Source organism: Lucilia cuprina, chromosome 5, assembly GCF_022045245.1.
Source record: "Lucilia cuprina isolate Lc7/37 chromosome 5, ASM2204524v1, whole genome shotgun sequence".
Taxonomy (NCBI): Eukaryota; Metazoa; Arthropoda; class Insecta; order Diptera; family Calliphoridae; genus Lucilia; species Lucilia cuprina.
Window position 1 is genome coordinate 45710519 of NC_060953.1, and position 27500 is coordinate 45738018.

The window sequence follows — 27500 nt, forward strand, 5'->3', positions numbered from 1 at the left end:
TCTAGTTCAGTTCTAGTTCAGTTCTAGTTCAGTTCTAGTTCAGTTCTAGTTCAGTTCTAGTTCAGTTCTAGTTCAGTTCTAGTTCAGTTCTAGTTCAGTTCTAATGCTCCAAACATGTTGTAAAACTTCTATTTGATAATTATAACAAAATTTTAAATGGAAATACGCTGAAACTCTTTATCATCTCTTAACAATATATTTAACGCTCAATTGAGATAAATAAATAAATAAATATGTACTTAAAATTTCTTGAGATTATTTTTGCTATTTGCACAAATGTTCTACATATTATTAAGTAAATAAAGTATTAAATTACTAAATAGCTAATATTAGCTCTCTAAAAAGTTTTTATGAACTCAGTGTAGGTTTCTGAAACAATTGCCAGCCTTTGCCTTTCTTTCTAGATAATTATAAATATGAAAACGAAAGCAATCTTTGTAAATACCACAAAAAATATGGTAAAAAGAAAGAGTACAATTCAAAAACTTTTAGGGAATTGTTAAAACAATTGTTGAAAATAGAATTTGATATCTTATCATAAGAAATACAATACAATGAAACAAAGTGATAACTAAAAGCAATTTGTTTCAGTTCTTTTTTTTTTTTTTGCAAAAGAAAAAGTAAATTAAATTGATTTGCTCACAGTTAACAATTGCACTAGAAGAGTATATGTTGCACTAGCAAAATGTATAAAGCAAAAGTAATGGAAAAAGAATTATTAAAATATTTGTACTTAAAGAAACTTAAATATTAATAATTTTTATGTTATATCTTTTTATTTCCAGATCAACTCCAAATACAGCGAAGAATTGGCCCAAGAATGCTTGGAATGGATTAAGGTGATTACCGATGAACCCATTAACACCTCTGGTGATATGGATAATTTCTTTGAAGTCTTAAAGGATGGTGTTTTACTATGCAAATTGGCCAATTGTTTACAACCTGGTTCGGTTAAGAGAATCAATGAAAGTAAAATGGCCTTTAAATGCATGGAAAATATTTCAGGTATTATTAACAAAATTGTAAAATATATTTAAAGATTTGATTTAAAAACATGTTCTTTTCATCAACAGCTTTCTTAGAATGTGCCAAAAACTTTGGTGTACCCACACAAGAAACTTTCCAAAGTGTTGACTTGTGGGAAAGACAAAACTTGAACTCGGTAGTCATTTGCATTCAATCTTTGGGCAGAAAGGTAAGAAAAAATCTTGTGTCTCTCTATATATATTCAATAAAATAACTAATGTATTTCTTCGTTTCCTTTAGGCCCATAACTTTGGTAAACCTTCCATTGGTCCCAAGGAAGCTGATAAAAATGTACGCAACTTCTCGGAGGAACAATTGCGTGCCGGTCAAAATGTCATTTCCCTACAGTACGGTTCCAACAAGGGTGCCACACAATCTGGCATTAACTTTGGCAACACCAGACACATGTAAAATGTCTACTTAACACACAACAACTATAACACATACTTCTTCATCTGTACAATCAAATTTTATATGTATTTTAATTTAAATCCCAAGAAAAGAAGAAAAAACAGCTTGGTTCTGTTTTTTTTTTTTGTTAACTCTTTAAGACATTCCATATGTTCTATTGCAGCGCATTCCTTTTTATTATTATTTTTTTAATTAATATTTAATTTTCAAAGAATTAATTAAACCACAACAAATGTATAAGTTATAAAAGTGTATTTTTTTTAAATTAATTAACTTTACTCAAATTCATAATAATAATAATTTTCTTTATATTGTCTTTATAATTTATAAGTTCATACATATTTTACTTATATAAATGTTGACACTTTTTATACATTAATATAGCTTTTGTGTTCTTTTTCTTTTAAATTTTATTTAATTTTACTTTCAAAACCCATATCATATCAATTAGTTTTTGTTTTCTTTTACAATTCAATTGGCACCAAATTAGTCTTTCAAAATATATAAAAAACAAAGAATTGCTCTCGTATACATATAGAAGAAAAAAATGTATTTATTACCACTTTATATTGCTGTTGAGGTTTATAAATATGTATATTTTTTAAACATATTTTATAATGTGCCATTAAAAATAATCTAAACTTTTACAACACTCAAAATATTTGCAAGTGTCCTTATCTTTCAAAACCCAAACACAAATTTTCAAATCACCCCAACATGATTTCAAAAATCATCCGCCAAATTTGTCTTCTATCAGTAATTTATTCTTCTATATATTTTTTTGGTAATAAATAAATAATAAAATAAATATTTTATAAAATAATTTAAAACATAGTTTTATTGGAAAACTCTGCCGTTTCAGAGATGTGAAAAGTATTTCAAACTATTATTTCTATACTTTTGTGTTTTAATCTCAAAACAAACGATTTTATTTCACTTGAACTAACATTTAAATATAAAAATCGAATTCAATATTTAATTGTTTTTAAAACAAATTTCATTTTCTAATTTCTTAGACTCAGATCTTTCTCAAAGTTTAAGACGTTTACATTTTAAGTTTATATATAAAAAATGCAATAAACATTTGAATTTTTTGAAGATTTTTAGTAAAAATTTAAAAACTTGAATTTTTATATAAATTTTAATATTTATTGAAAATTTGAAATCAGAGTAATATTCGTTTATTTAGTTATGATTTCGGTTTCTTTGGATTTTTAGGTGAAAATCTAATTTATGTAAAAATTTAATTTTTAGTAAAAAATCGTACATTTGTAAAATGGAAATATCGACAATTTAGTGAATATTGGTTTCCTAGTCAAATCACATAACAAACAGTTCTAGTTCATTACTAGATCAGTTCTAGTACAGTTCCAGTTAAGTTCTTGTTCAGTTCTATTTCAGTTCTAGTTCAGTTCTAGTTCAGTTCTAGTTCAGTTCTAGTTCAGTTCTAGTTCAGTTCTAGTTCAGTTCTAGTTCAGTTCTAGTTCAGTTCTAGTTCAGTTCTAGTTCAGTTCTAGTTCAGTTCTAGTTCAGTTCTAGTTCAGTTCTAGTTCAGTTCTAGTTCAGTTCTAGTTCAGTTCTAGTTCAGTTCTAGTTCAGTTCTAGTTCAGTTCTAGTTCAGTTCTAGTTCAGTTCTAGTTCAGTTCTAGTTCAGTTCTAGTTCAGTTCTAGTACAGTTCTAGTTCAGTTCTAGTTCAGTTCTAGTTCAGTTCTATTTTAGTTCTAGTTCAGTTCTAGTTCAGTTCTAGTTTAGTTCTAGTTCAGTTCAAATTCAGTTTTAGTTCAGTTCTAGTTCAGTTCTAGTTCAGTTCTAGTTCAGTTCTAGTTCAGTTCTAGTTCAGTTCTAGTTCAGTTCTAGTTCAGTTCTAGTTCAGTTCTAGTTCAGTTCTAGTTCAGTTCTAGTTCAGTTCTAGTTCAGTTCTAGTTCAGTTCTAGTTCAGTTCTAGTTCAGTTCTAGTTCAGTTCTAGTTCAGTTCTAGTTCAGTTCTAGTTCAGTTCTAGTTCAGTTTTACATCAGTTCTAGTTCAATTCGTAAGTTGATTTTCAAATATTTTGATCACAACTTTAATATGAACAGACATAGGAACATACATTATTAAATTAACAGAGATTATGATTGTAAGTTGAATGCAATACTCAGAAGTACAAACAAACAAATAATCGTTCTGACGAATATTAGATCTCACCTCTGCAACTCCTAGATTTTCAACAGTACTCAAATCGTCAACTCAGCAACAGGTAAATATATCAACTGAAAGTTTCTTCCCCCGAGAGCTTTTAATAGTAGCATATTGGATGCTCTATACTTTCATACGACAATTGGATTTTCATTCCGGATCAACATTAGTCATTTTTGTCAAAGATTGTCAACTTACAAAAGACAACAAAACAACTAAAGAAATTGTACATTGTAGAAGATTATTTTATATAAATTTCAAATTTTCGCTAACCTCCTTTTGATGTTATTAAGAATAAGTTAATAACTTGCTAAATTAAATAATAAATTCCGTTTTACAAATAATTATACATTAGCTTTTGTATACATCGGAACATAACCTTTAAAATTAACTTTAAGTTTTCTTATCCTTTCGCAACTAGTGTAGGGATTGAAATTTGCAAAACAATAATAAAGTAAAAAACAAAACACTTACCTTGTAAATAACAATAAATTTAGTTACAATTTAATGAAATATTCACACTTTGCACACTATTATTTTAAAATAAATACATAACACCATTCAAATTTAAATTTTCTAAATTATTTTTAGCAGCTAACAACTTTTTGCGACCATTTATTTTAAATTAGAAACTATTGTGAATCATTAATTTTAACATAAACAGCTGATTGACAAAAATCGAATTGCCAACCAAAAGAAAATCATTGCAGATACGCGCCTAATTGAGTCACTGCTTTTACTTCACTATATTTGTTACTTTAAATATAGAACGATTCCTCGTTGAAATTTTTACATCATGTTTAATTATATGATCGTAAGAACTTTCACGTTCATTTCTCGTTAAGGTAGCGAAAAGTTTTCTCTAACAAAATTTGTTGACATGTGTTGAAAGAGTCACGTTTTAATTTAATTGTATCATGATTTCAACGTATTTGAGAACTTAGCCGGTTTACAGTCTATTTTAAGCCGCCGTCGTTGTTTTTAGTGTCAGTCGGCGCCGTCGTTAATATTTGTCGTCACAGGGCTCTAGCAAGTGGATGAATTTTTAGTTTTATAACAAAAATATTGATAAATTAATTAAAAATGCCTTCTTATGAATTATCCATGGTATTAAGACAAATGTCCAGAGTAAGTAGCAATCATTTGGGTATAATGACATTAATAATTTAATGAGTTTCTTCAATTTTCAGCCTGAATTGATTTCGGCCATAAAACGTACGGCAGAATCTATTTTGGACAAAGGAGGTATTATAAGACAATTACAAAATTTAGGTTCCCGAGCCTTGCCCTATAAAATCAGTGAACATGGTGCTGTGCATCGTGAGGGTACCTATTTTACCATAAATTTTGATGCTGCGCCCGCTAAAATTGCCGATATGCGAGAAGAATTTGGCCGTGATATCGATATTGTACGCAGGCACATTTTCAAAGTGGAAGAACCCGAGAAATATGAATGTACATTGCATGAAGAAATGTTACCACCCGCCTATCGTAAGGATGTACAGGAAATGATTGAAATAGCTAAGCGTAAACAGAAACCAAAATATAACTATAATTCTGGTTTGGATTACTATCCCTTCCAAAAGTAGTTTGTTAAAAATAAATAAATTAGAAAATGTTACAAGTAAAATTAAAGTTTTTATTGGTAATACTTAAAGTTAATTTTAATGATTAGTTTTAAAATCTTCTAGTTTGCGCAGAAGGTGCTGGTGCCTGTTGCTGTTTAGCTGGATCATCTAAAACTCTTACCAACATGGAATTTTTAGGTCCAGTGCACCAGGTAATCCCTTTTTCGTCTATGACATAAGTCTCCAAAGTAACCTGCCATTGGCCGCCCGATGATATGGGTACTAGAAAATTACCAGATAAGAAATCTCTTTGCGGCTTTACAGTTTGAGTTAAGGTCACCGTATCACTTTGTGGTTTCATAGATTCACCAGGTGGTCTTGGTGTTAAAAGCTTTGAAACCAAACTTAACTGTACCGACTCTACACTGCGAAACAGGGAAGGCTTTTTACCATAATGCTGAATGACTCCCTCTACTTTTATTACCAAATTACTGCCCGATTGTACATTGACAGGTTTGCCATCGCTGCGCGGTTGAGGACTGACAGACAATTTGATTTGTGTTGATTGTAAGACTTGGAAGAAATAGCGTGGCAAACATAGGGGAGTTTTAGTAATGATCTCAATTTCGGCCAATATAATATCCAAATGGAAATTGTTAATGGTTTTATTATTAGCCGCTTCTTCTGGTATCGATTTGCTTAACTCTTCCATTCGACGACAGCAGTTAATTAAATATCTAGTTTCGGGACATTTGCCTTCAGCCTGAAAATCTGGTGGATCTGAGGGGGTGGCAAAACAAATGGTCTCCACAATGTGGGCAAACAAAACACATTGATATTGTATAATCTCTAGAAATTCCAAAGTAGTAGGATCCGCATCAAATGCTGACTTATACAAACGTCCAAAGGCTTCTTCACAGGATTTCAATTCCTTAACCAACTTCCTTAGCTGATTGGTGACATGGCCAAATTTCTGCAAATAGTCTCGGGAATTTTGTGCCAAACTGCCGGCTATGGCTGGTGGTGGCACTATAATCTGGGCATTTTTTATGGTTACTGCCGAATGTAGGGTCTGTAGAAATTGTGCACGTAATTTCAAGAATTCCAATTGGAATGTGAAAGGATGTGAGGGCGAGGAACTAGCTCTTAAGCTGGCCAAGGCTTGCCAGCATAAATTTATTGCCATTTCCAAACGTTGCATTAACGGCATCGACTCCTCCAAGGTCATGCTGCGTACAATATTATTTTCACACATTTCATAGTTCTTGTGCATAAAATCATAGGATACTCCATAGTTTAGAATACATTCCGCGTGAGCCAACTGCGAAAGACCCGTTAGGAAAAAGTGTAGTTTATCTACCACAGTACTGCGCGATATTTTCACATAAATATGAGCGGCCAAATAATGTTGTCCATATCGGCTTGCCGAACGGGCTATACGATATTGAGTCCAGGGATTTGATTTTAAAATAATTGTTTCAAAAGTACGCATAACCGCTGTAGGCATAAAACAACCCATCATGGCTTGCAACGCCACGGCGGAAAGAATTTCTATAGTTCTAATACTTTCCTCGGGTGTGCTACGTTCAGTAGTGGTGGTTAGTTTACGCATAATTAACAAGAGATTCTTGAGTACGGGATTAGTCTAAAAAATACAACAAAAATCCTTAAATTGATTCATCCATTAAATTTACCAAACTTACCCTTTGCTGACTACTTTGATCTGTTTCCATTTCATTGCTTAAGGGAACAAACTTCCTTAATTGAAAATATGAACATAATGAACCCAATGCCTCACATATAGCTTCTTCATTAGCGGCTGGGTACTCCACCGAATCATTTAAGAGATTCGCCAGCATTGTAACCAATTCAACGCCAAATTCCTGTTTCACCGATGATACCCTTATACCACAAACTAATATTTTACGCAAGTCTTCAGCATATTTCTGCTCACGTATAGTGCACATGAGTAAGCTTTGTAAATGTAAATCAATCAACTCCATTAGCACGTTAATACGTTCCGTTTTATTGCTCACATCAGCATAGGTAATCAGAGAAGCCAATACGGTAATAGCTTGGCTAGCGGTGCCATAATCATTAAGACATAAGCAATTCTTGCACAAATCTACCACCGAAGGTGGTTCCTCCTCTTGTGCCAGCAGAATATGGCAAGTTAAAGGACAATCACTAAGTTTAAGTATAATGCCCAAAAATAAATACTGTTCCGAAGGTTCAGAACAGGCAAAAGCTTTGGCTATTAAATCCTTAATAGCGCTTTTGGGCCAAGCATGAACACATTGTTTCTCGGCCAATTTATTGAGTGATTTTAAAGCTTGAGCTCTTACCGGTTTACGCAAATCGTTATTAAATTCCAATAACAATGTTACTTGATCTGGTACTCCTGTCAAGGTTCTGGCCGACAATTCAGTCAACGAAGCTAAGATGGCCACCACAAAACTTTCTCCCGGATATTTGGGCAGCAAGTTAAGACAGAGTTTTTTCACTAATGCTGCCGTGTTCGCGTCATGATGCATGTGCCTAAGCACGGGAATCAATTGCAATTTCATGGGCACTGGTATTTGTAAAGATTCAATCATATCGGATATTTTGGCACACATGCTAATGGCAAAAGATCTTGATTGAGCAGCAAATTGACCACTAGCATAAATGGCCGCTTCTACTTCCACTGTATCATGACTGTCCAAAGCTCTTCTTAAAGCATGATGTACTTGCTGTTTTTCTGGTATAACCCGCGATACCGCACCCAAAGTTCTCAGGGTCAATGCTCTGGCTACCGGATCATTAGAGTGAATTACCATAAAAATGCGCTTAACAAAGGCATCTATATTTAGAATTTTATCCAAATGATTTTCACTCTGTTGGCAAACACGCAAAACCCAAAAACGTAGCAGATTAGAACCATTTAGAAAAAATTCAGCCAATTTTAGAAATGAGGAATTTATCAAAATCGGAAATGGATATTTCTCAAATAGACGAGGAAAACGCACTATGGCTTCACATTGTACACCTAGCTTAGTGGAACGTAAGCCTTTATCTAATTCGGTAAGAACAGAATTGGCATCCTGTTCGGATTCATTGAGAAAATTCTCATTGAAAAGATTAACGCGTACACCGGTTAAGGACGACATTGTTTACTAAATCTTCTTCTTTTGAGCAAAAATAAAGTATTCATTAAGGAATGAGACTTTTTCAAATGATAAGAAAAAATATTGCCATATTGTTTTAATTAATATAAAGGAATTTAAGTCAGTTATTTTTTTATTAAAATTTTATCATTTAGGTTAATTAAAAATTACTCAATAGAAATAAACAAGGTACAAAAATTTGATCGCCACAAAATTTTTCCTTGTTTTCATTAATTAATGTTCGAGGTAGTCCTAAAATGAAATGGCCTCCTTAATTTAATGTACACACTTGACTGTGAATGTTAAAACAGAAAAAAGAAGAATTATTTTTTTTGTGTCATATTAATTAATTTGCATTTTTATTGAGTAAATTTAGAGATTTTAATTATCGAAATCAGGCCAAAAGACAACAAAAAAAGAAATTAACTAAATATTAATAAAATAGTTTATTCCAATATGAGTTTACTGCGCTACATATTGGGACCAAAGCTCTACATGGAATATGGCCTCGGAACCACTCAAGTACGTAACACCATTTCAATAGGAATTGGAAAAACGATTTATTTCAAGACACAAATATACTTATTCTTTAATAAATTATGTATAACTTTTTTTCTTTGTAGAAAATGTATGAGGCCGGTGGTCTGGAAAAATTTGGTGACCAAATACTTTCAACGGTATGACGCATATTATACGTGTTACAATATAATTATGAATTATTGATTGATTTTTTTCCCTTTATTTTAGATTAATTTAATGTGGAACATTGGTTTTTACACCTCACCTTTGTTGGCCACATTTTTATATCGTCGTGGCTATTTTGTTATGGATTCGGTAGCAACTCTAGCTAAAATAAGTACCAGTATTGGTATTATAGTCATAATATCAATGGTTATGCGTGGTTTAGGTCGTACTCAATCTGCTTCATATACCAAATTGATTAAAGCCATGGAACTGTTGAGATCACCCAAAACAGAGATGGAGGGCAAAAGGGCTTTGAGATTATTTGATTATGAATTTAAAGCTTGGGCTGTGGATTTCGATGTTAAAAGTTTGCAAAGGTAAAAATGTTATTAGGTTGGTAAGAGAGTTTTGAAATTTATTTCTTGTTTTTTTTTTGGGGTTTTCTAGTGATGACAAGAAAAATAAAGCTGTTTTAGCTAAAAACTCTACACGCAGTTTTCGCTTGGCCACTATACCCTGTGAAATTGCTGCCTATATTGCCATACATTCGTTTGGCATAAGGATGATGTATCCAGGCTCGATTAAATTGCTACAAAGCTATATGAGTAAGTTAATTGTTCGATGGGAAAACTTTCTCTTGGATTTCTTTATAATTTGTATTGTTTTTAGGACCCATGTTGGTATCAGGTCGTGCAAAATTAATCGAAGAAGAAAATGCCAGACGTTATAAAGTTCGCACAACAGATGATAATGATATTGACACTGTTTTTGTGGATAACCGCATAAGGAGCAGTAATGGCAAAACTTTGGTTATTTGTTCAGAAGGTAAGTTAGATTATTTTTGGGAAATTTATTGTTAAACAACTTTCTCTTTTCAGGAAATGCCGGTTTTTATGAAATTGGCATTATGGGTACACCGTTGGCTTTGAAATACTCCGTATTAGGTTGGAATCATCCTGGTTTTGAAGGCAGCACAGGTAAACCTTATCCTGATCAGGATAAGAATGCCATAGAGGCAGTGGTACAATTTGCAATCTATCATTTGGGATTTGCCGTAGAGGATATTATATTTTATGGTTGGAGTATTGGTGGTTTTAGTTCTCTGTGGGCAGCATCTTGTTATCCAGATGCCAAAGGAGTGGTTAGTTTTAATATCTCTATAACTTAAATAGATTTTTACCTACAATCTATGATTTCTTGTAGATTTTAGATGCTACCTTTGATGATGTTCTATATTTAGCTCAACCTCGCATGCCAGCCAGTTTATCGGGTATTGTTCGTATAGCTATACGTGAATATTGTAATTTAAATAATGCCGAATTGGCTCAAAACTATCATGGCCCCATTAGTTTGATAAGACGTACTGAGGATGAAGTTATAGCTGAGTATGATGGTTTTTTTTTAATGTTGGGATTGTATGTTAAAATTTTGTGTTTTGTTACAGAGATAATCAACTCGAAACGAATCGTGGTAACTTTTTGGCTTTGGGTATTTTAAAATATCGTTATCCTCATATTTATAAAACGGCCCAGCTTAACCGTTGCAAACAGACTCTGTCCAAACCCATTGAAATAAGAAATATAACAAGTAAGTTTGAAATTTTTTAAAAATTTTGGGTGAACTTTGTAAGTTTTAGAGAGAAATTTTGAATATTTGATAAAATTTTATTTTGAAAATTTCAATTTTTTTTTTAATTTTTATGAAATTGAGTTTTTGGTGAAATTTTGAAGTTTTGGCGAAATGTTTATGAAATTATGATAAAGTTTGGAAATTTTGCTGAAATGTTTAAACATTTTTTGATTTTGGTGAAATTTTGAAGTTTTGTCGAAATTTCTATGAGATTTTGGTAAAATTTTAAAACATTTTGCAAAAATTTAAAACCTTTGGGGAAATTTTAAATTTTTGATGAAATTTTGTAGTTTTGGCGAAATGTTTATGAAATTTTGGTATAATTTTGAAATTTTGCTGAAACTTTTAAAACATTTTGCAAAAATTTAAAACTTTTGACAAAATTTTTATGAAATTTTAGTAAAATTTTGAAATTTTGCTGAAATTTTAAAACATTTTGCGAAATTTTTATGAAATTTAAGTAAAATTTTGAAATTTTGCTGAAATTTTAAAACATTTTAAAACGAAATTTTTTATTTTTGGTGAAATTTTGAAGGTTTGGCGAATTTTTTTTTTTTTTTTGGAAATTTTCGTAAAATTTTGAAATTTTACTGTAATTTTAAAACATTTTGCAAAAATTAAAAACTTTTGCGAAAATTTTGAAGTTTTGGCGAAACTTTGAAGTTTTGGCGAAGTGTTTATGAAATTTTGGTAAAATTTTGCTGAAATTTTAAAACATTTTGCAAAAATTTAAAACTTTTGCGAAAATTTTTATTTTTGGTGAAATTTTGGCGAAATTTTGCTGAAATTTTAAAACATTTTGCAAAAGTTTATAATTTTTAATGAAATTTTTTAATTTTTTTCCATTTCAGCCGCTGATGACGAGCTGTGCTTGTCACGTTTAATTACCTATGCCTCGGATCAAGGTAAAAAATATCCCATGGACATTGGTGAAGATTATAGCGAAGAAGTACGTCATCAAATGGCTGACTTTTTGGTAAGATTTTTTGAATCTCTTTTTAAAGTTAAAAAAAGTGAATTCTTTAATTTTTTTACAGTTACGCAAACATTTCCGTGATTTCAAATCAACACATTGTACCCAATTACCAGCAGAATATTTTAACATTCCATTTGATATACCAGTGGAACATGGCTTTGTATTTACCTAAATAAATTTAACTCAATACAAAAGACAAAAACAGCAACAAAAACAAAACAAGAAAAGAGAAGCTATTGTAGTCAAGTTGGTAAATTTCGTTTTGTAAGAAAAATGTTCTAACGAAATCAAGAAACGAGACTCTTATAAATTATTAAAAATTTAAGCATTTTTTTCTATTAATTATAAAAAATATTAATTAATTTAAAATAAAGGGGGTACAAAAAATCTAAGAAATCATTTAAACGTATTAAATTGTGTATTTTTATAATAGTTTTTCCTCGTTAAACTAAAGTATTTTAGAAAACTTAACACAAAACTGTTGTTGTATTACAGAATTTTCAAAACGAAAACGTACGTATATTTGGAAAATGGTAAAATAATAAAATAAATAAAAATAAATAATGCATAAAAAATAAATGTCTTAATAAAAGCAAAAAACCAAAAAAATAAATATTTTATTTTTTTAAGAATTCTTTTTCTTTTAATGTTTAAAATAATTTTAATAATTTCTTTATGTTTTGGATGTCTCAGAACTTCACAGGCATTTTGGAATATGCAAGAGTTCTTCCAGGAATATTTACCTTTTAGCCAGAAAGAAGAAAGCATTATAAAGGTAATCAAATTTTTTAAGGAAATTTTTAAAAAAAATTTTCAATATTTTTATTATAAATTTAGAAAACTGTCTATAATAAAGAACTTAAAGAGGTGTGTGATGAAAAGGAATTGATTTTACAATTGGCACGCTTGTATATTATAAGTCCTGAACGTATTATATTGTTATTGACAAGAAAATCTTTAAACAAAGAGTGTTTAAAGGTGGCAGATGTTTTACAGCATATAAATTCCACGATTTCGGTTAGCATACCTTTGCCAGTGGATAATCTTTATATGAAACTTTATAATAGTTTGGATTATTATAATTCCTATGTTTGTCTGTATAATCCAAATACTAGAGGAAATCGTAAGTGTTAAATTTATGCAAAATTTACATAATTAGTAGCAGAATGAATGCGATCAACTTCCAGTGGAATTTCTCTGTAAAATGAGAAATTTAAAATCTTCTAAATTATCAATTATGTATCATGATCTTTCAGATCTCATCAACTATCATGAATGCTTAACAGAATTGCATGAAGATTTGCTAGATTGTGAGGGTCCACCCGATTGGTTTGAAAAGACCAATGAAGCTATAGTTTGCCAGTATGTAAGCAAAAACTATTTGACATTTTTGAATTCTTATACATCTTATAATTCCACAGATATTACAATGAAATTATAAACTGTCATTATATAAAAACAGCCCTTTTATGTGGCTTAAAACCCGCTTTAATGCTGCGTACCTTTTCAAATGAAATCATGAAAAGAATAGTAACGGTAACAAGTTTTATTAAATGTTTTTTTTAAGTTTATTAATTAATGCAATTACAATTGGTTCGTTAGTTGTTGTTTTTAGAAAATAGTTTCTTTTTGTTGTTTTTGTCTTTAATATATAATTTATGTATAATTGTTTTATAATTTTCGTTTATACGTTTAGTTTAAATGTAAAATTTCAAGATCACTGCCACAAATCGATGATCCAATGCCGGCAAGTGGAAGTTCCTGCCATTTGAAGTATTTTCAAAATGTCCTGTTTTACACATTACTCACTATACCATTTAAAGGTGTTTTATATATATTCAAGCATTTCTCTTAAATTTATAAAAAAAACATAAATCTTTATAATAATAATAATATTGATCCTGTTGCATATTTTGTTATAAATATTTTTTCCATTTCTCTTTTCTTTCTTTTTTCGTTCTTCTTAACCTGAGTAACAACACTAAAACAAAGTTATGCATTCTTTTTAGAACCACCAAAACCAGAAAAACCCATAATGGCCGCCATATCGGCCATATCATCTGTTAAAGCCATACCATCTAAATCTTCTTCAGCTTTACGCTTACGATCTTTTCGTTTTTCTTTACGGTGTTCTTTATAACGTTCTTCTTCCTCTTTTGCCTCTCTCAAACGTCTTTCCAATTCATAATCCTTTTGTTTTTCTTCCATTTTCTTTTTATTCGCCTGAAAACGTTCTTTCACCTGATCCACAGTGCTGCGTTCCACTTTCATGGACATGCCCAGATTTCTTTGATGTTTCTTACCATTAATGTGATCCAAAAAGTTAATAGAATCTTTAACCACACAATCACAAACATTACAATAATAGCCGCCCGATTGAGAACTGGGTGTATTCTTATTAATGACCACACTTTTACCCAATTTACTGTCCAAGTCAACTTTATAGTCACGCCGTTTGAGACTTTCTCTTTGGACGGGTTCTTTAATACATGAAATTAAATTATTTTAATAAATCTTCCAATTTAATTTATTTTTATCCATAATTACCTTCATCACTTTTATCATTTCCCTTGGCTTGATTTAATAAACGTTCCTGGGCTTTTTTCTGATATTCAGATTTGTCCCATTTGCGACGATGATCATCCGGGCGCATCGACATTGTGTTACTTTATTTATTTATAAATTATTTGTTTGGAAAATGCTCAAAAATATGTGTAAATAATTCAACAATTTCTCATAGATCTTGTTTTTTTTATTTATTTTTTTTGTTCCTTTCTTCTATTTTGTTGACAATGTGCTAACAGTTGCTTAAATGAGTACTTTTTACTTTAACACTAGTACAATTTTTGTTTACAGTAAATAGTAGTTAATGTTTTTTATATTTTTTTAAATTGACCTTATAACTTTTGTAACCATTTAAAAATATATAAAAATCTTAAAATAAATTCATTAAATATGTTTCGGTAAAAATTTTTACTAGCCGATTTAGTTTATTAAGGCGGCGGTTGCATGCCGGCCATGTTTTGGCAAACCAAGGAAAACTCAAAAAATTTCGTTTTTTTTAATTTAAAACGATTAGAAGCACTTATCAATATTGTTAAATATAATTTTTATAAAAATAACTTAAATAAATAATACTTTTATAAGATTTACAGTATATTTAATAACAAGTAACCGTCGACGTCAAAAATTATCGAATCCCTGCCGGCGTTCTTTTGTATTTAATCCCAACCCTGCTGTAAGGTAAAATACTACCATGAAATACAACTGTGTTAATATCAGTCAGACAAGAAAAAAAATAAATTTAAGAGACGCCTGTAAATTTTGTGAAAAAATTTTAAAATTGATGAAAAAAATCATAAAAATTTAATAAAATTTCAGTTAAAAATATACTAAAACTAGTGTATTAGTTAAATAACATGAATTTTCACTAAATGTCAATAAAATTTATGAAAAAAAACCAAAATATTTCAACATAAAGTATACAGCAACAAAGAATGATGGCTAGACGTGGAGGGAAACGTATAAGAATGGATGATCCGCCTCCTGATTACGAGGAGCAAGGGTAAACGGCTTTAAATTTATGATATATATATATATACATTTTCTAAAATTAATTCCTATTATAATGTAGGGAAAATCTAAATGACTCTATATCTGATGGTGATAGTCCCACTAAACGTATGACACGCTTGAGAGCTCGTGGTGGTGTACGCGATAAGCCTCCCATTATCGATGAAGACGAAGATGATTTCTTTGCACCTGTGGTGCGTAAACGTAAAGCTCAAGCTCCACGCAAACCACCCGGAGAGGGTACCGGTCGTCGTGAGAAAATTGATCGACCACGCAAGGAACATATCGATAAAGAACAAGAACGTATTGATATGGAACGAGATGTTACAACAGATGAGAATAGTTTGTACTTTATAGTAAGACATTCCAAATCACCCATTGCCAGTATAGTAGACGATTGGATAGAACAATATAAAATAAATAGGGATACAGCTTTGATAGCTTTATTGCAATTTTTCATTAATGCTAGTGGTTGTAAGGGTAAAATACCCGAAGATACCGAACATCCTATGGATCATACAGCTGTTATTCGTAAAATGACAGAAGAATTTGATGAGGTACGGCTTATAGATATCAAGTTTAAATGGATTTTTAATAATGTTTTGTTATTTTAGGAAAGCGGTGAATATCCTTTGATTATACCGGGTCAACAATGGAAAAAATTCAAAATGAATTTTTGTGATTTTGTACAGACTTTAGTAAAACAATGTCAATATTCTATAATCTATGATCAGTTTCTAATGGATAATGTTATTTCACTATTGACCGGTTTGTCTGATTCTCAAGTAAGAGCCTTTAGGCACACTGCTACATTGGCAGGTAAATCATTTTTTGGAATTTTGTTAAATGAGGGATTTGTAACTTTTTTTTTTATTTTCTTAATTTAAGCCATGAAACTTATGACCGCTTTAGTGGATGTGGCTTTATTGGTTTCAAATAATTTTGAAAATGCCGCCAAGCAATATGAAGCAGAACGTCTTAAGGTTTTATTTTATTTTTGGCAATAATTTTTAAGTTTTATTAATCTATGTTTGTTATTTAACAGTCCCGTGATCGTCGTGCTTCAGATCGTTTAGAGTCATTAATGGCTAAACGTGCCGAGCTAGAGGAGAACATGGATGAAATTAAGAACATGTTAACCTATATGTTTAAATCGGTGTTTGTGCATCGTTATCGGTATTTAGATGATCTTTTTTTATTAAATTTAGTTTAACTTTTTGTAACATTTTATTCTAGTGATACTTTACCCGATATTCGAGCTATTTGTATGTCTGAAATTGGTGTTTGGATGGAGAATTATCCTCAAAACTTTTTAGATGATTCATATCTTAAATATATCGGTTGGACTTTACACGACAAAGTCGGTGAGGTTCGTTTACGTTGTCTTCAAGCTTTATTGCCTTTATATGACAAGGAAGAGCTTAAAGGTAAATTGGAATTGTTTACTTCGAAATTTAAAGATCGTATTGTGGCCATGACTTTGGATAAGGAATTTGAAGTGGCTGTACATGCGGTTAAATTGGTTATAAGTATTTTGAAGTAAGTCCTTTTTTTAATTTTTTTCCAATTTTTTTAAATTCCATTTTTATTTCACTCTAGAATCCATCCCGATATATTGGCCGATAAAGACTGTGAAATCGTTTATGAATTAGTCTATTCCTCACATCGTGGTGTTGCCCAGGCTGCTGCCGATTTCCTTAATGTACGTCTATTCCATTTAACGGCCGATATGGAAGAGACTAAAACTAAAAGAGGCAAATTACGTTTACCCAATACACCCCTCATACGTGATTTAGTACAATTTATGATTGAATCTGAATTACATGAACACGGTGCCTATTTGGTAGACTCCTTTATGGATAATAACACCATGGTCAAAGATTGGGAATGTATGACAGATTTGCTGCTAGAGGAACCGGGACCCAATGAAGAAGTCTTAGACAATAAACAAGAATCTACTTTAATAGAAATTATGGTTAGTAGTGTTAAACAGGCGGCAACGGGAGAAGCTCCAGTTGGGCGAGCCAGTAATCGTAAAATATCCTTAAGTGCTAAAGAACTAAAAGCTATACAAGATGAAAAAGTACGTTTAACAGAACATTTTATAGTTACTTTGCCATCTTTATTGGAGAAATATCAAGCGGATAGTGAGAAATTAACAAATTTACTTTCCATACCACAATATTTTGAATTGGATATTTATACAACAAATCGTCAGGAAGCTAATCTACAAAGTTTGCTAGAGAAAATGAGCTATATAATGTCGGTGCATACAGATCGTGATGTTCTCGAGACTTGTGCCAAAACATTGGAATACTTGTGTCGTGAAGGTAGTGCCACTTACACACGTTGCGATGTTGCTCGCTCGAATATCATTGATAATGCTGTAAATAAATATAAAGATTCCATTGAAGATTGGCGTAATTTAATTGCTGGCGAAGAATTACCCAATGAAGATGAAATTTATAATGTTATCAGTTCTTTAAAAGTGGTTTCTATATTATATTCTTCTCATAATTTAAATCCTTGGAATCTTTTTGATTCGTTGTTTCAAGATGTGGATGAGTGTCAGTCTAAAGAAAATCCCGGGCGTAATTTACCCAATGAGGCTTTAACCTATTGCATAGAGGCCTGTTATTTCTCTATAAGTTGGGGTTTGTATTACATAGAGAATCAATGTGAAACCTCACAAATACCCGAAGCAGTGGCGGAGTTAAGAAAGAATCTTGATAAATATATGTTTGCCTGTTATGAACTGACACGTGATGGTCCCACAGATCAAATACAAGAAGCGGTAGGTTTGAATTGTTAAACATTTTGAAGATTTCATTTCGATTTTAACTTTTTTTTATTATTATTTCTCTAAAGGCCTATCAATCTATTTGTGATTTATTAATAACCTTTTCCGATCAATTGTCACGTAATGAAAATGTTAATGTTCGTAGTTTGGAATACAAATCCACTTTAGATGAACAATTAGTTTTGAATAATTTCGTTCAGCATTATGTGTTTTCGTTGAAACATGAAGGTATTTATAAAACCCAATAAATCTTAAAATTTTTTATGGTGAATTTTTTTTAAAACAAAGATCTTCAAGATGAAATTCGTATTATGGAATTGCATAAGAAACGTAACTTTTTGGCCTCCTACTGTAAGCTGGTTGTCTACAATATCATACCCACTAAAAGTGCTGCGGGCATGTTTAAATATTATGTAAAAGTAAGTTTTTTTTTCATATTCCTCTTAAAAACAAAATAATTATTAATAATTTCCTAGTGCTACAATGAATATGGTGACATTATTAAGGCCACTTTGGGCAAGGCTCGTGAAATCAATAAAGTTAATTTTGCCTTAACTTTACTTTTGAGTTTAATAGCTGTTTTCAAGGATTTACAAAGTCAATCGGAAAATGAATTGGTCTCAAAGAATTCTCATGAATTTAGTGAACTCAAAGAATTAGCTAAACGTTTTGCTTTAACTTTTGGCTTTGATGCGATTAAAAATCGTGAACCTATTATTGCTTTACATCGTGCTGGTATTCTCTTTGCTGTGGGTGATGTTCCTGAAGATCCAGTTGCCGCTCCTAAACGTTTACTTTTTCTAGAAGTTCTTAATGAATTCAATCATAAACTTTTGAAACAGGATAAAAAGGTTATTTTGAACTTTTTGGATCGTCGCATATCACCGGGTATGCCTTCGAGTAAGCCGGAGGAATATCAACCGTTGACATTGTATCGTAATAGTTTAGTTCATGGAGAGACTGATCAGGCACCAGTGAGTTCGAAGAGGGCGTATGTACGCAAGAGGCGGGATCATGGTGAGTTTTTTTGCTGTGTTTTTCTTTTGGAAACTTGTTAATTTCAACTTTTATCACAAATATTCTGAGTATTTTATTCAATACTTTTCCCGAAAGCTTTATTATAAAAAGTTTCTTTGGAAAAACTTTTTTAAAAAAAAGTTTTTTATCCAGACCAGATTTTTTATTAAAAGTTTTTTCCTAAAAGTTCTACAAAAAAGAGCTTAATTATTAAAGCTTTTTTTATTTAAAGCTTTATATTTTAATAAATTTATTTTCTTTGCCAAGGATTTATTGGGAAAAACTAAAAAGTTTCGTAATAATTTTGTGTAAATTTCATTGAAAAATGCAAAAAAAAGCTTTTCGTTGAAAGTTTATTAATAAAATTATTATGAGAAACTTTTTTCTAAAAAGTTTATAATGATTTTTCTTTCTATAAGAAGCTTTTTTGTAAAGTTTTTTTTATTTTTTATTTAAAACCTAAAAAAATACTTTTTCGAAAAGCTTTATCATAAAAGCTTTGTCTAAAAAGTTTATAATATTTTTTCTTTCTGTAAAAAGCTTTTTTGTAAAGTTTTTATATATTATTTAAAACGTAAAAAATACTTCTTTTTTGAAAAGCTTTATCAAAAAAGCTTCTTTTGGAAAAACTTTTGTAAAAAAAACAGTTTTTTGTCGTGAATATATTTTTTTATAAAAAGTATTTTTTCAAAAAGCTTTCATTAGAAAGATGTACGTAAACAGTTTTATTATAAAAGCTTTTTCAAAAGTTTATTAAAGCTTTTTTCAAAAAGCTTTTTTGAAAAAAACTTTTTTGTCGTGAATAGATTTTTTATGAAAAGTATTTTTTTCAAAATGCTTTTATTACAAAGTTGTACATAAAAAGTTTTATTATAAAAGCTTTTTTGGAAAAAATATTAAAAGCTTTTTCGAGAAGCTTTATTATAAAAAAATTTTTAAAGCTTTATTATAAAACTTTTTTGGAAGCATTTTTTACAAATTAATTTGAAAGCTTTATGGTAAAAACTTTTTTAAAGTTTAAAAAATAAAAAATACTTTTTAAAAGCTTTACTATAAAAAAGTTTTTATGGATTAAGAGCTTTTTAATAAATTTAATAAAGTTTTTTCGAGAAGCTTTATTATTAAAAGCATTTTTTAAAGCTTTTTTAAAAAAATATTTTTTTGGAAAAATTTTATTTTTTAATTTACTTAAAAAGCTTTATTGTAAACACTTTTTTTAAGTTAAAAAAATACTTTTTAAAATGATTTTATGAATTAAAAGCTTTTTTTGGAGAAGCTTTATTGTAAAAAGCATTTTTTAAAGCTTTATTATAAAAAGCATTTCTTAAAGCTTTATTATAATAAGCATTTAAAAAAGCATTTGGGAGCTTTATTATAAAAAAACATTTTTTAAAGCTTTATTATAAAAAATATTGTCTTGGAAAAATTTTGTTGCTTTATTGTAAAATCCTTTTTAAAGTTTAAAAAATATTTTGAAAAGCTTTACTATAAAAAGTTTTTATAAATTAAAAGCTTTTTAATAAATTTAATAAAAACATATTTTAAAAATCTTTTTTGCAAAAAGCTTTATTAGAAAAAACTTTCGAAAATTTTAAAATAATCTAGCAAAAAGCTTTTTTAAGGGAAATTGATCACTTAAGAGCTTTTTTTATTAAATTGTTTTCACTAAATATGTTTTAACTTTTATAACTTTCTAATTAATTTCTTAATAATTAATAAATTATCTTTTCAGATGATGACGAAGAGGACGAGGACTTTGAGGAGGAACATAATGATCCTGATTATCGTGGTTAATTATCACATGTGTTAAGACATATTTCTAGTTGTAAGTAAGTTATTATTTTGTAATTACAAATAAGTTGAATATTATTGTAAAATATCGAGAAAACCAGAAAGAATAAATTATGTTTAAAAATTAAACAATTTTCAACAAAATAAAAAAACAATTTTTAATTAATTTTTTTTATAGTTTATTAAAATCAAAAAAAACTTTAAGTTAACATATTACACCATTAAACCGTTCACGCAGCTGTTTCTTAAACCAATTATTAAAAAAAAAAGTGAAAAAAATGCTTAAAATACTAAATAACGCGTATTTGATAATATTTACTTGTTTAAATATTTGAAAGCATATTTGTAAGCTTTGCTCATGGCAATTTCTAATTGTTCATCAAATTGTGTTGATTGTGTCTTCTTACCCTTCATATTGCAAACTTCTTGAGGATTTTGACCTTTTGGGGCGGCTACTTGAGATTTGAAAATTGTAGCAAATTCCTTTAACCATTTTTCGGCATTAAAGTTTTCAGATTGAAATTGCTAGAGAAAAAAAGAAATTTATTAACATGACATGGTTTTAAAAGTTTTCCAAATTTACCTTGGGAACACAACATCTGGCTTTAACAATATTATCGCTACGGCTTATAACTAAGATGGGACGATCAGTACAAAGTCTTGTTACCTTCTGTAGGGGTACCTCTTCCATTAAAGCGGAACTAGAGATATAGTGTAATATAAATGGATGTGACTCTAAAGGCTTCTCCTGTAAAACGTTGCGCATTTCAACTTCTACTAATTCTCTGAAATTTAAAAAAAACACAACAAGTTTATTAAAGAAAATGTAAAAATAAATGTTCAACTTACTTTACACTTGTTCTGGCTGCTTCCTTTAATTTCTTTAAGATTTCATTTATACGCTCCAGCATATCTATTTTGAAAACATACGGCAATTGTATATCCATATGTTGAAGATTGTGACGAATCTTTTGTAATTCTATCTCTGTGGCATTTGAGAGTTTATCAGTCTTAAATTCTTTTTCCAACATATCAATACGATGTTTCAATAAGGCAGCCACTTTAAATACCTTCGACAAATAAATCAATATTTTATTAAAAAGTTTTTCTTATAGAGTATTTTTCTTTTAATTGTAATGTAATTACTTTTTCAGCCGCTTCTCCTGCCACCGCTGTAAAGGCATATCGAGCACGATTTGTTTGTTTAAGATTTGTTATACAAAAATATTCTAATTCCTGAGTGTTGGTAACATGTGTTCCACAGCATAATTCTTTTGAGAGCATTTCTAAGTTATCACAATTTACGCTAACTAAACGTAAACCTGTTTCAGGATAAATTTCTCCCGGCACCATGGTTACATCGTTTTGTTGTAAAATATCAGCGACATTACAGAGTTCGACATTAACGGGAGTCGATGAGGAGATTACTTGACTATACATAAGTAAATACATTGTAAGTTGAGCTTTTTATAAGTAAAAAAGTTTTTCATAGCAAAATAGAAAGCTTTTTCTGCGAATTGTTTTGTAAAGAAGCACTTTTTTGAGAAACTTTTCCATAAAAAGCTTTTTATAAAACAAAAATATTTCATTGAAAAAGTTTTTAATTGTTTTTTTTTTCTAAAAAGCTCTTTATTATTAGCTTTTTTTCAAAAAAAAAAAAGATTTAATAGCTTTTAAAGCTTTTCTGTTAAGTTTTTATATGTTTTTTTTTTTGTAAAGCCTTTGTTTTGTAAAAGTTTTTTTTATAAAGAACTTTTTTGTTTCATTGAAAAAGTTTTTAATTGTTTTTTATGAAAAGTTCTTTTTAAAGAAGCTTTTTTCTGGTAAAGCTTTAATAACTTTTAAAGCTTTTCCTGTAATGTTTTTATAAAACCCACGTTGCATTGAAAAACTTTTTTAGTGTTTTTTTTTATGAAAATTTTTTTTCTACAAAAGATATGGTTTTTTGTAAAGCTTTTATAAGTTTTTTTTTTCTTGTAAAGTCTTTTTTGTAAAGGTTTTTTATGAAGAACTTTTATGTAAAAAGCTTTTTATAAAACACACGTTTCATTGAAAAACTTTTTAAATTTTGTTTATGAAAAGTTCTTTTTTAAGAATTTTTTTCTAGAAAAGCTTTAATAGCTTTTAAAGCTTTTCCTGTAAAGTTTTTATAAAACACACGTTTTATTCAAAAACATTTTATTGTTTTTTTATGAAATCTCTTTTTTAAGAAGCGTTTTTTGTAGAAAAGTTTTAACAGCTTTTAAAGCTTTTATTAGCTTTATTCTTGTAAAGCCTTTTTCTGTAAAGGTTTCTTATAAGATTAACTTTTATGTAAAAAGCTTCTTATAAAAAACAAGTTTCATAGAAAAACTTTTTAATTGCTTTTTTATGAAAAGCTCATTTTTAAGAAGCCTTTTATCTCGAAAAGTTTTAATAGCTTTTCCTGTAAAGTTTTTATAAGCTTTTTTCTTGTAAAGCCTTTTTCTGTAAAGGTTCTTTATAGTATGAACTTTTCTGTAAAAAGCTTTTTTTAAACACATTTAATAGAAAAACTTTTTAATTGTTTTCTTTTACGAAAGCTCTTTTTTAAGAAGCTTTTTTTCGAGAAAAGTTTTAATCTTTTAAAGCTTTTCCTGTAATGTTTTAATAAGCTTTTTCTAAAAACATGTTTCATTAAAAAACCTTTTAATTGTTTTTTTTTTTATGAAAATCTCTTTCTAAAGAAGCTTTTTTTCTAGAAAAATTTTAATAGCTTTTCCTGTAAAGTTTTATAAGCTTTTTTCTTGTAAAGGTTTTTTATAAGATGAACTTTTTTGTTAAAAGTTATAATAACTTTTAAAGTTTTTCTTGTAAAGCTTTTATTAGCTTTTTTCTTGTAATGACTTTTTATAAGATGAACTTTTATGTAAAGCTTTTTTCTAAATAGTTTTTTTATTTTTTTAGCTTTTTATTGAATAGCATTTTTAAAGCTTTTTTAATAAAAGTTTTGGTACAAAATCCGTTTATAAGCTTTGGTATAAAAAAGCTTTTATATTAAGAAGCTTATTAATAAAAAATATTTTATAAGAAGTTTTTGATAAAAAATCTTTTTATTAATAAAAAGCTTTTCATATAGCTTTTATCTGAATAGCTTTCTTATTTTCTTTTTTTAATACATAAAAGCTTTTTTATAAAATTTTTGGTCCAAAAAAATTTTTTAAAGCTTTTATATTTATTTTACTTCTTCATTTATTAAGAAGCTTTTTTAAAAAAATATATTTTGAAAAAGTTTTTAAAAAAAGCTTTTTTACGTAAACGATTTTTAAGAAAATACAAACTTTTCTAAGCTTTATGCATAAAGTTCTCTTATAAAGCTTTAAGAATAAGAAATTTTCAAAATATATTTTAAAAAGCTTCTTAAAAGCTTTGTTTCCAAAAGCTATTAGTAAAAACTTTTTTGTTAGTTTATGTATTTTTCACTTTACCTTATAAGTTCCTCTATTTTCTGAACATCATCCTTAGTAATACGTTTACCAATTAAGCCTACCTCCAGTTTACAACAATCACTTGTTACCCCACTAGATACCTGATAAGTGACCTTGTTAAACAATGATCTTATGGCGCCATTTAACAAATGAGTAGCTAAAACAAACAAATCGTTTAAATATGTTCAAAAGTTTTTATTTACACAAACCTGTATGATGACATATATTCCTCTTACGATGTTGAGCATCCACCTGCAACGTCACCTCATCACCAAGACCCAAAGTAAAGAAAGCTTTTTCCGCTGGCAGATCACAGATATGTACCACACAATCATTAATATAACGAACATTGTTAACATTCAGTTCGTATTGTTCATTTGTTTTAGTTTTTATAACAATTACTCCTTTGTCAGATTGCTGGCCACCAGATTCATAATAGAAATTACTGGCATCGGTAACAATTGAAACTATATCTTGACTATTTGTACTGCCATTACAAACCACCTCCTGAACACTAACATCATTGTAGAGTATACCCAAGACTTTTGTTTTAAGGGCGGGTATGTGATATTGTTTTTCATTATTGTCATAGCTGTAGTTATATTTATGTTGATTATCAGTGGCCTTAAGAGTTTTAGTTAAGTCCACTAGAGAATCATTTATACTCTGTAAAAGTTTGTCCGAGTATTGATTTGAAAGCATAGAACCTTTAGCTTTTTGTTTGGCCTTCGCTACAGCCTCCTGATAATCTGACACATTGTAGGACATTTCCTCTAACTGAGCCAATTTTTCAAAATGTTCTTCGGTTAAACCATAAGTATCGGTTAGTTTGTGTAGAAAGTCTCCTGGTATGATGTTATTCTTAAAGGTATCTTTTAAGCCTTGAAATTCCCGATAGGCAGGCACAAATCCGGGACATTCCATTAAATCAATATCCTCTAAATTGGGAAATTCACTAAGTACCTCGGCAAAAGCTTTAGAAGAACTTTCACGCAAAGCCTTAAAGATCTCCTGTTCATGAGCTATTAATTCCAAAATGGCCGATTGTTTGTTGGATATTTCAGGATAGGCACAACCCAATGATTCTACCACTACCGGTATTAATTGGGGAAGTAATTTTTCATTAGCAAAAACGTTTTCGGAAACTGTTAAGGCCTTACGCAGCACACGCCTAAGTTTTTGACTGAAATGAGAGTAATAACATTTGAATATTTATATTGCTTATAGTTTTGTTTAAGCCTACTTTTGATCTGGCAGCATACCATCTGCTAAGCACACTGTAATCATGCGCGCATGATCCGCTAAAATTCTATAGCCTGTATCTAAAGTAGCTGCATGTGAATTGGAGGGAAATGTGCCACCGTATTCAGGTGCTTTTGATATCTATTATAAAGTTTTTTTAGGTGTTTTCTTTAAATTACATTTGTCTTTTGTTCTTTTTATCAATTACCTTTTGTATAGCATCGAATATGGGCATAAATAAGTCTGTATCATAGTTGGAAGACTTATTTTGTAAAATTGCTGTCAGTCTCTCGAAACCCATGCCGGTATCAACATGTTTGGCGGGCAATGGTGTTATAGAGCCATCTTCATTACTAAAATAACAGAAAATCGCAAATATATTAGAGTAGACTGCAAGGTGCCATTAAACAACTTACCGATTATATTGTATAAACACTAGATTCCATAATTCTGTTAAATCTGAACGTCCCGCATTAACCAGTTTAGCACGTTCCTGAGGCGGAGCTAAATCAGGACGATGATCTATATGGATTTCTGTACAAGGACCACAGGGTCCCGTAGAACCCATTTCCCAAAAATTATCTTTACTACCAAAAGGTAAAATGCGTGAGGAGGGAAAACTAAAAAAAACATATTCAATAAATAAACATAATTCCATTGTTGATCCTAAACTTACCCCAAACTTTTCCATATTTCAAAACATTCCAAATCGGCAGGCAAACCTAAAACCTTATCGCCCGCAAAGTAAGTGACATACAAACGGGAGGTATCAATATTATAAGGACCCCTAAGTAAATCTAAAGCCATGGAACAAGCCTCTCTCTGTAAATTATACAAACATTTAATAAAAAAACATTACATTTTTTTAAGCTTTTCCTGTAATACCTTAAAATAATCACCAAAAGACCAATTGCCCAGCATTTCAAAAAAGGTATGATGATAACTGTCCTCTCCCACCACGGACAAATCGTTGTGTTTACCTCCCACTCTTACGCATTTCTGAGAATTGGCCACTCTTTTGTAAGGCGGTTGAGTGGTACCCAAAAAAACCGATTTAAACTGTAAGAATAAAATTATTAGCTCAAAAACAATACGTATTTGCTTTAATATTCACCTGATTCATTCCCGCATTAACAAATGCCACAGTAGGATCACAAAACGGCACAACCGGACTGGAACGTACAAATTTGTGATCATGTTGTTTGATAAAGTAGTCAATAAATGTTTTACGTATTTCTCGTGAGGATAAGATTCTTTGCAGCTTTTTAGCAGAGGAATACATGTTTCGGAACTTATTTAATCTATAAATATAGTTTAATTAATTATCCTCCTAGCCGGTGTTTATAATTGCATTGAAACTACTTCTTCGTTGTGGGGTCTTGCAAATTGTCAATATTTCACTCTCATGAGATATTTTATATAACAGATGTTTTTATATCAATCACAATAGCAAATGTTAGAATAAATGAGTTACCAACTAGATGTTTGTTTGTTTATATTTATTGTTTTTTTTTTTTCGTTTGACAGCTGTTCAATGTAAACATGTGCGACGCCACGGATAAACCAATTTCGGATGAAACCACTTTAGAGGACACCGACGTTAAGCGACCAAAATTTGGTAATCGTTTTTTAACTAAAGAAGATGATGTCTTTACACACAATGCTTGGTAAATACCAAAAACAAGTGGGTTTTATTATAAACATCTCTCAAAAAGCTGGTAACTTACATAGAACTTCTCAAATAAAAAATTGGGAATTTACTCGTCATCGTAAGAAACCAGCAGGAGGAGGTCGTGTCTTAACAAATACCCAAGACTTGTATAAATTTAATGCCTGGTGCGTGTTCATCAACAATATTAAAAAAAATATTTTAACTATTTCGTTTCAGGGATAATGTTGAATGGGACGAGGAACAGGAGCAGCAAGCCTTACAGGCGGTAGCTAAAAATTCCACCGTTAAAATGCCCGAAACAGATAAAGTGAAATTTAAAAGTGAAGCCGATAAATTTTGGGA

The 27500-nt window shown here is 29.9% G+C and overlaps 9 protein-coding genes across 11 annotated transcripts in view; 6 read left to right on the plus strand and 3 right to left on the minus strand.

Moving 5' to 3' along the window:
- Positions 1-2260, plus strand: part of LOC111687034 (myophilin) — a 25028-nt gene extending 22768 nt beyond the window's left edge. Inside the window, exons 2-4 of the mRNA XM_046951889.1 lie at positions 786-1005; positions 1074-1195; positions 1267-2260. Coding sequence (XP_046807845.1) covers positions 786-1005; positions 1074-1195; positions 1267-1437 — 513 coding nt within the window. The 3' untranslated portion in view covers positions 1438-2260. The remainder of the gene's footprint in view (positions 1-785; positions 1006-1073; positions 1196-1266) is intronic.
- Positions 2261-4585: 2325 nt separating this feature from the next.
- Positions 4586-5244, plus strand: LOC111687029 (probable 28S ribosomal protein S6, mitochondrial). The gene is made up of 2 exons (XM_023449438.2): positions 4586-4742; positions 4805-5244. Exons 1-2 carry the CDS (start codon positions 4698-4700, stop codon positions 5201-5203), a joined length of 444 nt encoding a protein of 147 aa, XP_023305206.1. The 5' UTR covers positions 4586-4697; the 3' UTR covers positions 5204-5244.
- LOC111687028 (integrator complex subunit 7) lies at positions 5231-8352 on the minus strand. The gene is made up of 2 exons (XM_023449437.2): positions 6886-8352; positions 5231-6827 (listed from the first exon to the last, which is right to left on the minus strand). Exons 1-2 carry the CDS (start codon positions 8329-8331, stop codon positions 5292-5294), a joined length of 2982 nt encoding a protein of 993 aa, XP_023305205.2. The 5' UTR covers positions 8332-8352; the 3' UTR covers positions 5231-5291.
- Positions 8353-8653: 301 nt separating this feature from the next.
- LOC111687033 (phosphatidylserine lipase ABHD16A) lies at positions 8654-12144 on the plus strand. Its single transcript, XM_023449441.2, has 10 exons — positions 8654-8850; positions 8952-9005; positions 9076-9389; positions 9460-9617; positions 9682-9837; positions 9891-10153; positions 10216-10397; positions 10457-10599; positions 11493-11617; positions 11679-12144. Exons 1-10 carry the CDS (start codon positions 8785-8787, stop codon positions 11787-11789), a joined length of 1572 nt encoding a protein of 523 aa, XP_023305209.2. The 5' UTR covers positions 8654-8784; the 3' UTR covers positions 11790-12144.
- A 109-nt stretch (positions 12145-12253) lies between these two features.
- Positions 12254-13472, plus strand: LOC111687036. 2 transcript variants are annotated; one of them, XR_006941076.1, is made up of 5 exons: positions 12254-12392; positions 12455-12740; positions 12874-12983; positions 13039-13153; positions 13314-13454. XR_006941076.1 is itself a non-coding variant. In XM_046952241.1 (5 exons), the coding sequence occupies exons 1-5, from the start codon at positions 12264-12266 to the stop codon at positions 13470-13472; spliced, it is 795 nt and encodes a 264-aa protein (XP_046808197.1). In that variant the 5' UTR covers positions 12254-12263. The 2 variants fall into 2 exon arrangements, 1 of the variants encoding a protein (XP_046808197.1); XM_046952241.1 differs by having other exon boundaries at positions 12874-12979; positions 13314-13472.
- Positions 13287-14406, minus strand: LOC111687035 (zinc finger matrin-type protein 2). The gene is made up of 2 exons (XM_023449445.2): positions 14165-14406; positions 13287-14097 (listed from the first exon to the last, which is right to left on the minus strand). Exons 1-2 carry the CDS (start codon positions 14274-14276, stop codon positions 13610-13612), a joined length of 600 nt encoding a protein of 199 aa, XP_023305213.1. The 5' UTR covers positions 14277-14406; the 3' UTR covers positions 13287-13609.
- Positions 14407-14927: 521 nt separating this feature from the next.
- Positions 14928-20955, plus strand: LOC111687026 (cohesin subunit SA-1). 2 transcript variants are annotated; one of them, XM_023449435.2, is made up of 11 exons: positions 14928-15182; positions 15252-15747; positions 15805-16009; positions 16079-16173; positions 16236-16366; positions 16427-16729; positions 16790-17984; positions 18059-18218; positions 18288-18409; positions 18467-19007; positions 20740-20955. In XM_023449435.2, the coding sequence occupies exons 1-11, from the start codon at positions 15115-15117 to the stop codon at positions 20799-20801; spliced, it is 3378 nt and encodes a 1125-aa protein (XP_023305203.2). In that variant the 5' UTR covers positions 14928-15114; the 3' UTR covers positions 20802-20955. The 2 variants fall into 2 exon arrangements, with proteins under 2 accessions (XP_023305203.2, XP_023305202.2); XM_023449434.2 differs by having other exon boundaries at positions 14931-15182; positions 18279-18409.
- Positions 20954-26882, minus strand: LOC111687027 (alanine--tRNA ligase, mitochondrial). Its single transcript, XM_023449436.2, has 12 exons — positions 26601-26882; positions 26372-26545; positions 26163-26308; positions 25903-26106; positions 25695-25839; positions 25488-25627; positions 24454-25427; positions 24245-24401; positions 21945-22230; positions 21648-21868; positions 21382-21583; positions 20954-21323 (listed from the first exon to the last, which is right to left on the minus strand). Exons 1-12 carry the CDS (start codon positions 26766-26768, stop codon positions 21114-21116), a joined length of 3027 nt encoding a protein of 1008 aa, XP_023305204.2. The 5' UTR covers positions 26769-26882; the 3' UTR covers positions 20954-21113.
- A 130-nt stretch (positions 26883-27012) lies between these two features.
- LOC111687030 (methyltransferase-like protein) overlaps positions 27013-27500 on the plus strand; it is a 1260-nt gene continuing 772 nt past the window's right edge. Inside the window, exons 1-2 of the mRNA XM_023449439.2 lie at positions 27013-27153; positions 27375-27500. The exon at positions 27375-27500 is cut by the window's right edge and continues 772 nt beyond it. Coding sequence (XP_023305207.2) covers positions 27029-27153; positions 27375-27500 — 251 coding nt within the window. The 5' untranslated portion in view covers positions 27013-27028. The remainder of the gene's footprint in view (positions 27154-27374) is intronic.